Consider the following 9,542-nt stretch of genomic DNA (forward strand, 5'->3'; position numbering starts at 1 on the left):
AAGCTTTTACCGGACCGGGCCATTGCTGATGGATGAAACTTTGCATACACCTGCAGATGTAGTGAAGGGCACATCTTTGTAGCAAGCAACTAGATTCTCATTTGTGTGTAGATCCACCGCGAGTGTCTCAAATATTTTCTTCTTTGGGTTTAAGAGATCGTCTGGCTCGCCTTCAAACCCGGGAAATATAACTCGCTCACCAATAATAGCAGATTCAGGGGGCTCAACTAACTCCACCTGAAAGGTTTCCAGCAAAAACAACTTGTTATAAAACCGAAATGAAATTAGCGGAACTACAGACAGGTCAGAGAGACTCCTGCGCATTCTACCTTGCTGCCATCACTACTGGAAGCTGCAAGAACCATTGCTTGCGACACAATATCCCTCATCTTCGCCGGCTTCAAGTTGCAAAGAACACAAACCATACGGTTCTNTCAAACTTAAAAGTTTACAAGAACATGTTTGTAAATAGAATCAACTTTTCAAATGAAATCTCGGAAATACGTTTCGTTTCCCTCTTACAAAAAAAAAGATAGAAATGGAGAATTTTAGATGACGCTTAGGGCTCAAGGAAGCTTTTACCGGACCGGGCCATTGCTGATGGATGAAACTTTGCATACACCTGCAGATGTAGTGAAGGGCACATCTTTGTAGCAAGCAACTAGATTCTCATTTGTGTGTAGATCCACCGCGAGTGTCTCAAATATTTTCTTCTTTGGGTTTAAGAGATCGTCTGGCTCGCCTTCAAACCCGGGAAATATAACTCGCTCACCAATAATAGCAGATTCAGGGGGCTCAACTAACTCCACCTGAAAGGTTTCCAGCAAAAACAACTTGTTATAAAACCGAAATGAAATTAGCGGAACTACAGACAGGTCAGAGAGACTCCTGCGCATTCTACCTTGCTGCCATCACTACTGGAAGCTGCAAGAACCATTGCTTGCGACACAATATCCCTCATCTTCGCCGGCTTCAAGTTGCAAAGAACACAAACCATACGGTTCTGTCCAGAAACAATATTAGATCAACTGGATTTTAGAAAGGAATAGATACTGAAATTGGGATGAAAACAAATGACCAGGTTGATTGAACAAACCTGCATTTCCTCAAGAGGTATATAGTTGACCAGTCCACTAACAACAGTGCGGATTTCACCTCCCCCAACATCAATTTCTTCTACATACAATGCATCTGCCCTAGGATGTCTCTCAGCCTTCACAATTTTACCAACTCGAATATCAAGTCTTGCCATAGTTATTTCACGATCAGCAGCCGGTTGAGGTTTGGGTTTTCCTCCGCTTTTTGATGATGATGCTTTTTGTTTCTTGGCATCTGAGAGAAAAAAACAGCAGTTCAGAACATAACCACGTTACTGTGGTAAGCGCAGGATCTCTACCAATTAAAAGACTAAAGAATGTAAAACAGGATTTTGAGAATAACAATTAAGAACCTGAAAGTTTTGTTTTGTTAAGTTGATCTGTCAAATTTGCTGCTTCATCCCTGGCACGTCTATCAGCCTGACTTCCAGCGAACTTTTCTCTGTACTGTTGCACTTCTTCGTCAACCTGTGATCATATCAATTTGATGTAATTCAAATACTACATGGCATTTTATAACATACAACAAGCCCGGGATTCTATGGATAAAATCAGAGAGCTACATACCAACTCCTTGAACAAAGGTTGAGGGGTGCCTATCCTGTGGCTGGGAGGTAGAATATCCCATGGTCTACTTGCTAGTAATACCTCCCCCCTCTCATCGGAGAGAGAAAAATGTAGAGGCAAATTTAGTTGTTTAAATACCTACAAAATGCAATAGACAGCACTAATCACGCTTGGCTTTCTATTACAACTAAATAGAAACAATTTTACCCAAACTTTCAATCAAACTGACCTCACAAGAAAAGGACGGCATGAAAGGTTCTAACAATTGAGCAATAAGGTGTACTAAACCAGCAGCGGTTCTTATAACAATTGCACAAGAAGGTTTATCGTCCTTGTAGAGTTTCCAGAATTGGTTTGCCTACAGATAACAGCATAGTTGGTTAGACTGAATAGCCAGCAAAGCTAATAGATAGTTTGATAATGAGAATAGAATTACCTGTAAGTAAAAGTTCCCTTCATTTGAAATCAGCATGGCAGTTTTCAGCCCCTGCTTGAGCTTAACCTGCATCAAATGAAAAGGGCATTTATTAAGAACCTAAACAACCATGCACAGAAAGTCAGATAGCCATACCAGGCCGACGTTCATATAATATTTCTCACCTTTTCCATGGCTTCAACATACTCTGCCACCAACTTTTCAACCTTTTCAGCCAGTGATATTGTTAAAGGATGAGACTCAGCACCAGGAGCATCAGGAATGACAGACCCATAACCTTCACATCAATTCAAACATGCAATAGTGAGGCGGTAGACACATCAAAGAGAGATATGAAAAAGACTTTCCCTAGTCGTCAAGAGCATCACAAAGCAGGTAACCAGAACTCTAGCTAATTTTTCATGCCTTTTGTTCTAACTGTTTCAAAGAGACTTTAATATTTTATGCTATCCCACAACCTAATGCTCAGTTTGTCTTTTTGGGAAGGCCAAATGCAAGATTTGACAATCCTCTAGTGTATGAACAGATATACATATACATATACATCGGCATTTGATCTTTAGATATGTTCTATGATCAGTTGATCAATCCATGTCCATGCAAGTTTACAAAGACAGGAAACCTTATCAGAGAGCGTTATATTAGCTTAGCAGAATAATAGTAACGACGCTTGCAAGCCAAATGCACCTTTCTATCATTTTAGACTACCAAGTTTGTTCTAAAAAGAAACTGAACCTTCAATCACATAATCACAAGCTAACATTTGACAACAAACTGATCCCCCATGGTTCAAATATCTCTCACTTGCACACCAACTGGCTGGTCTTTAATAAAAAGAATACACATCCCATATATTAAATTGGATGTCAAACTAAAAACTCAAATCAGCTAACACCAAATACTTAAATATGAAAAGATATATAACCAACCTGAACTTTCCGGCTTTGCTATGAAACTCAGAACTCGATTAACAAAGTTGCCTAGGTTGCTTAACAACTCGCCATTCAGTTTTGCTTGCAAATCTTTCCATGAAAATGATGTGTCAGACACCTAGATGGCACGATCCCCAGAATCAATCAGTGTTACTGAAATTTACACACTTGCTAAGCATGCCTATGATGAATGAAGAAAAAATGATTCAATTTCGTAGCAGCAATCAGTTACCTCAGGCCTGTTCGTCAGCAAGTAGTATCTCCATACTTCGACAGGTATATTTGTATCTTTTACATCATTACCAAACACTCCAACACCTTTACTCTTGGAGAACTTTCCTGAAAACCCATACAAAAACATGTCCTTGTTTTCTATAAATAGCAGAAAAAGCAAAGCAAACAAAAATAATTTTTAAATAAATCACTCGGCTAAGGCCCCAAGGAAGCCATGGTGAAACATCAACTGACCATCTTCATAGTTTAAATATTCGGTCACACTGATTGTCTTCATCAGCGTCCAATTTTCCCCGGTTCCAAGCTGCGTAGAGGGAAACATCACCTGCATAACAATAAATTAGGGGAAACTATCAAATTAACAAAAGATAAACCGTTCTTAAGCAGACCTTGAGCATAGCTTCAGAAAAGACGAAAACCAAACAGACTTTTGATGTTCTAATTTATTGAAAAAAAATAAGATGAAGAAAAGAGTAAATAATTAAAACCATTGGAACAAGTCACTAGCGGTAAAAAAATTTCTGAAATGTAATATACTCACAGTGTGAAATGGCACATTGTCTTTCCCCATAAACTGATAAAGCTCCACATTCTCAGGATTCTTCCACCACTTCTCCCATTCAGATGTGTAGCATGACGTTATTGAGACGTATCCAATAGGAGCATCAAACCAAACATAGAAGACCTATAACCATGAATTGAATTAGTAGTTGATGTTTAAATGATTATGAAATTGGCTGAAAGTGAGGCTCCTACTTTCTCCTTATATTTCTCATGTGGGACAGGTACTCCCCATTTAAGATCCCTTGTAATGCATCTCTGTCTAAGCCCATCCCTAAGCCATGCATTTGTTGTTTGAATAGCATTTTGACTCCAAGATCCAGCAACAGATGTCTCCTTAATATACTCTTCCAACTTATCTTTCAGCAACGGAAGCTCAATAAACAGGTGGTCTGTGTCGCGAATTCGGGGTGTGTTTTGACAGACCTGTTTGAGGGATAAATCATTAGTATCAGCAATAAAAGACCATAGTCGTGTGCCTCTATAGAAAGCCAAAATCAACTAACACAGTGGCCTGTACTGTGAAAGCTGTGAACCAAAGTAATAAGATAGGAAGAAAACAAAGTATGCTCTGGAGAAACAAAATCACCTACCATTACCAGTGATTTATATTATAACTATATGCAATACATATGTATCACTTATTAACAGATGCAAATGCGCCTCATGTTTCAACATCTAAGTTAACTAGATATCTCCAAAATAGAAAGAATTTCACACCCAAGATCATCTTTATGACCACAGGGAAAAAAAATACCAGCTGTTTGTGAATGAGAATTTCAACTGACGTGCTGAAGCATGCAATTTCCCCACAAAACATAGCAAATGCAGTGCTATAAACAGTATAAAACAACACAAATACAATCCCTTGATGGGATGATGCCATGAAGAAGAAAAGTATAGCCAACCTTGCACTTCGGATCTTTAAGTTCAGTAGGATTCAGAAGTTTTCCACATTTTTCGCACTGATCTCCACGAGCAGAATCATAATTGCACCCTTTAAACGGACAAGAACCCTCAACAAGCCGGTCAGCTAAGAACTTCTTGCATGTATCGCAATAAAGCTGAAAATACAATGGGCCACAAAGACATGAGAATTAAAAACCCACAAATTGAGTGGTGTAGATCCTTCTTCTACTTAAGAAGAGCATATGTTTGCTTTTGTAATCAAATAAGGCTAAGTGGTATTTGAGTAAAAGCATTCACCTGCTGCATGGTGTTCTCTGAAAGCCACTTGTTGTCCCACAACTTCTTGAAAATTGCTTGGCACACTTCAGTCTGTTCTGGAGTTGAAGTTCGCCCAAACTTGTCAAAACTTATATCAAACCAGTCATAAACTTCTTTATGAATGGCATGGTACCTAAATGCACAACAACAACAACAACAAAAATGATGCTACAGTGCAAAATTCTCCAGCAAAAATATCTGAAAGGTTCTCTCAAAAACAAATCCTGAAAATCTGTGGAAACTTGTGTATATTTCTCTCTTGATTAAGTTGAACAAGGATATACAATTAAGATTCAGAATTCTTGTCAAGAAAATCCACTGATAAAGAATATTTCAAGACACGTCTAAATCCCATAAACCATCATCACAGACAAAGTCTTATCAAATTTTAGGAAATGAAGATACATTACTTGTCACAGATTTCCTTGGGGGTGCAATTCTCCTCCAAAGCTTTGGTCTCAGTTGCAGTCCCATACTCATCAGTCCCACATATGTATATCGCATTATAGCCACGGAGACGACAGTATCTAGCATACACATCAGCGCTCAGAACACCTGCAAAAGAAAACAACACACAGACAAAGCATTGCATAAACCCCAGAAAGAAACATCGAAATAGCCTTCCACACTCGCGCAACAACAACAAAAAAAAAACTCAATCCGAAAACCATCCTTATCAGTCGTGTGCCACAACACTCGGTCCACACATTATTCACAATTCCATTATATTTAATCAGTCTTAAAATCTTGCAACAGCTTTTGGATTTGAAATGCAAAACTAGAATCGGATGATTTCGAAGCTAAATTGATTTCTATCTATCTGAACAAAGCATCTGGTTCTAAAACAAACACACACGACTACATGCAAATCGGAGAAGAAGAAGACATAATTTGCACACAGATAAAGAGAGTAGAGATTCAAATTACATCCAATGATGTTTCCGAGATGAGGAACGTTGTTGACGTAAGGAAGAGCACTGGTGATTAGTATATTTCTCTTTCCAGGGATTGGTAACTTGGGGCCGTCGCTCTTTCCGCCGTCTTCCATGGCGAAAGCAACAAGACCACAAATCTAATTAGGGTTTTTCGTGAAGAGTCGGAGACAGGAGAAAGACGAATCAGAGAGGCTGAGAAAGAGATGAAAAGCTCTTTAGCTTGTATAAACCTAAGTAACGGCGGCCACAGATAAATCCGGTTCATTTCAGACCGGGTTTGATACTTACTGGTATTAAATTAAACCGGAATCCAAATGCAGCTTTCAGTAGTTTAGTGATTTATCTCACATTAAAAAATTTGTGAAACCTCTAAAGTAAAGTAACAAAGATATTACTGCTGTACTCAAGCTACAACAACATTTTTAGTCTAATCATGCTTATACTAAAAATTTCTTTCTTCTTACAACATCAATAATTTTTAAAAAAAAAAAAAAAAAAAAAAAAACACACAAACTATAACTATATTGAAACAATGGAATTAAAATGTCAGCATATACAGAAAAATCCCTCGATCACAATCGGCCCTTCCTAAGTTGCTCCACCAACGATGAGGACCCTACGGCTCATGGCGCTTCATCCGCGACTCCACATCTTCTCGGCGACACCATGGAAACAAAATCAAGATCAAGGGGGCAGTGGAAGGGAGAAGCATCTGCAAAATCCCGCTGGTAAAAATTCTATCGGCGGAATAGCGACGCAGAGTGGAAGAAGGAGGTTCACGGCGAGGAACGGCTGAGGAAGACAGTTAGATCTGGGATCAGAGATTCTGGAGGTTTCGCTGGAACGATCTCGATCGGGGAGGTAGACTCCGATCCGGCGAGGCTAAGCCACCGTCAAAGGTCTCTTATCTACTCCACACTATCTTTCTCCTTCACGACTGAGCAAGAACTCTCCTCAACGACGGCGAGCTCGATTCTCTTCCTCCTCCTAAACGCGGCTCTACGGTGGCGGGATGGAAACGGATCTTAGATCACCATCTCCGTTTGGCTAACGTCGTCCAGGCTTACCGGAGGTTCTGATTCGGTAAGCATCCGCAGCTCTGTTGGATGGCGGCTACAAACGTGTTTTACGTTTGTAGATTAGGGTTTTCAGCTTTCGGTTTGGTTCGATTTGTAAACCCAGTCAATTTTGTATTTCATTGGTTTAGTTCGGTTTGATGTAGCGGATCGGACCTTAGGGGATTTTATATGGACTTATATACGGAAATAGCCCATTGGGCATATATTTTTAATAGAATACCCTTTAACAAAAAAAAAAAAAAAAAAAAAAAAAAAAAAAAAAAAAAAAAAAAAAAAAAAANCAGATTTTCTATTTGTCTAGAGTCTACTTGCAGGAGTTGCATGCATCCGAACACGTCTAAGAGATGCTACTGCATTCCTAGCACGTCCATCAGCCATTTCCAACAAAGTTTTCTTCATATTGTTGCACGTCTTTATAGCTTGTTACTTTTGAAATATCTCCTCTCGAGAGAGTTCGTTTGTATTTTCGAATTGGTTAATCTCTTGAATGACATTTTGAAGTTTGATGTGAATAAAAAAACCGTTGATGAAAATACTGAAGTAGAGAACCTATAATAAATCTATACAAAAAAAGAGTTTGATATTGGCTTCAGAATAATATGGAGCGTGTTTGTAATAATATAGAATTCGAAAGCAAAATAGATTATTCTCATCGGTCTGTATATAAAAGTGTAATATTTACAATGTGTATTTCCCTCCTTTAACTAAGAGAGTGTAAACATCTTTTAACAATTGTGTCGGCTCAACGAATTTGAGAAGTGACAGTGAAGAAGAAAGCTTCGTCGCATGGTAGACTTAAACCTCCGGTTGGATGATCAAAACCGAACTCTTCTTCTGCTTTCCTAAGCAAAGCTTGGAAAGATGGCTTGTTCAAGAAACAAACCGGAACAAGATATCTCTTCTTCTTCAGATTTTCTCCAACATACACAGCGAAGAACCCTTTGGGTGTTGATGATGATTCCATAGTAAAAGACCGGCGAATGATTTGCTTGGTAGCAAATAAACTTCTCAAGAATGCCATTTCTAGTATTAGAAACCAAAAAGAAGCTTTGAACTAATTGCTGAAGTTAAGATGAATTGATCTTGTTTGATGAGAGAAGCTGTTTGGTTTATGAGCCAAAGGGAAATGTGGGTCTATATATATTGGTGGAGTTAGAAAGGTTTTTATTGAAATTAAAGAAAAAAACGTATGTCTATGAATTGTGAGTGTGACCTACAAGGACCTGGTTTTGACAAACAAATTATATAAAGCAATTGGAGCTTAGGAAGATGTAGTTTAATTAATATTGGGATGTTGAGATGAAGTGTGTGTCCTACATGCATGTGACCAATGGCTACATTAGTTCTGTCTTCAGCTGCTAATGTCAAGACACCCGATATTTTATTGACTTGACGAATCAATGGTACACATTTAACTAAGAACATTTAATAGTGTTTTCTTTTCTTTTTTTCTCCTGTTAACATTGTTAATAACGACGGTAATATAGAATTTGTTGTAACAGCATTTATCTTTGTTGTGATATTGAGTTTTTAATGTTGGCTTTTACGTGTTCCAAGTAGGCAAGTAACTAATGTATGAGTAGTGAACTTATTGACGTAAACGTTGCACACGTACTCCTAAGCACATTTTGTGTTCCGTATATGTTATCTGATTCATATCTAGTCTGAAATCAAGATACCCGATCGTATCGCAAGTATGTGCGTATCAAAATACTCGTAGCATCCATATATACCTAACTACCAAAATATTATTTACAAGCAAACGTGAACATTATTCATAAGCATTTCCTCTGATCTGTTCCGTATATGTTATCCGATTCGTATCTAGTGTGAATCAAGACCCTCGAATATCGTGAGATTGTATAGCAAGTACACATCAAAATACTCGTCTTATCCACTATACTTGAGTTTAAGCATTCAAATCCCAAAATATCCGATTCAAAATATCTTAAACCCCCAAAATATCTATCCAAGAGACAAAAAGAAATACGATGATCTTTTCCTTTTCACAAAACAGGTCGGGCCAAAGTACGTACGGTTCTCTGATATTTTTATTTGTATCGGCACTAGTCTCATCCTAGACCCCTTTTTGAGTTTTGTCGAGAGGTACTCAAAGAAGATTTAAAGTAGTACTTAGGCGAGTGTCCTGAATTAACGATAGCCCCAAAAGAGTGAAAGAAGAAGATCACATGGAAAAAAGAGTAGAAGAGTCGTGGAAGTTTGTTTAGTTAGGAAAGTCAATTTTGGTTTCACATAAAAATTAAATATTTCGACCAAACTCTCATGTCCCCATCTTCACTTGTCTGCTTCTTCAATCACAACGGAAGATCATCACCAGAACACAAGTGCCCTTTATTATTAGGTCTTTTGTCCGGTCTATTGTTTGGAATATGGCATTAACAAAAAAAAAACTTCTTTATAAGACAAAATCATGTGCCATTTTATCTACAACTCACTAAACTAACCTCTCACAT

The 9,542-nt window shown here is 38.2% G+C and overlaps 3 protein-coding genes across 3 annotated transcripts in view; all 3 read right to left on the minus strand.

The window, feature by feature from the left end:
- The window catches only part of LOC104772978 (methionine--tRNA ligase, cytoplasmic-like), a 2,281-nt gene extending 1,854 nt beyond the window's left edge, over positions 1-427 (minus strand). Inside the window, exons 1-2 of the mRNA XM_010497530.2 lie at positions 330-427; positions 57-237 (exon numbers count right to left, since the gene is read on the minus strand). Of these exons, the coding sequence (XP_010495832.1) occupies positions 57-237; positions 330-425 (277 nt within the window). The 5' untranslated portion in view covers positions 426-427. The remainder of the gene's footprint in view (positions 1-56; positions 238-329) is intronic.
- Positions 428-468: 41 nt separating this feature from the next.
- Positions 469-6,202, minus strand: LOC104772977 (methionine--tRNA ligase, cytoplasmic). The gene is made up of 17 exons (XM_010497529.2): positions 5,982-6,202; positions 5,465-5,609; positions 5,034-5,187; positions 4,736-4,891; positions 4,023-4,253; positions 3,808-3,951; positions 3,501-3,591; positions 3,265-3,371; positions 3,030-3,150; positions 2,265-2,377; positions 2,101-2,166; positions 1,894-2,022; positions 1,665-1,802; positions 1,451-1,565; positions 1,097-1,332; positions 902-1,003; positions 469-809 (listed from the first exon to the last, which is right to left on the minus strand). Exons 1-17 carry the CDS (start codon positions 6,100-6,102, stop codon positions 579-581), a joined length of 2,400 nt encoding a protein of 799 aa, XP_010495831.1. The 5' UTR covers positions 6,103-6,202; the 3' UTR covers positions 469-578.
- Positions 6,203-7,634: 1,432 nt separating this feature from the next.
- On the minus strand, positions 7,635-8,256 carry LOC109131524 (auxin-responsive protein SAUR15-like). The gene has a single exon (XM_019242563.1). It carries the CDS (start codon positions 8,087-8,089, stop codon positions 7,811-7,813), a length of 279 nt encoding a protein of 92 aa, XP_019098108.1. The 5' UTR covers positions 8,090-8,256; the 3' UTR covers positions 7,635-7,810.
- Positions 8,257-9,542: the final 1,286 nt, after the last annotated feature.

The sequence above is a fragment of the Camelina sativa genome, unplaced genomic scaffold (genome assembly GCF_000633955.1).
Source record: "Camelina sativa cultivar DH55 unplaced genomic scaffold, Cs unpScaffold00382, whole genome shotgun sequence".
NCBI classification, from domain to species: Eukaryota; Viridiplantae; Streptophyta; class Magnoliopsida; order Brassicales; family Brassicaceae; genus Camelina; species Camelina sativa.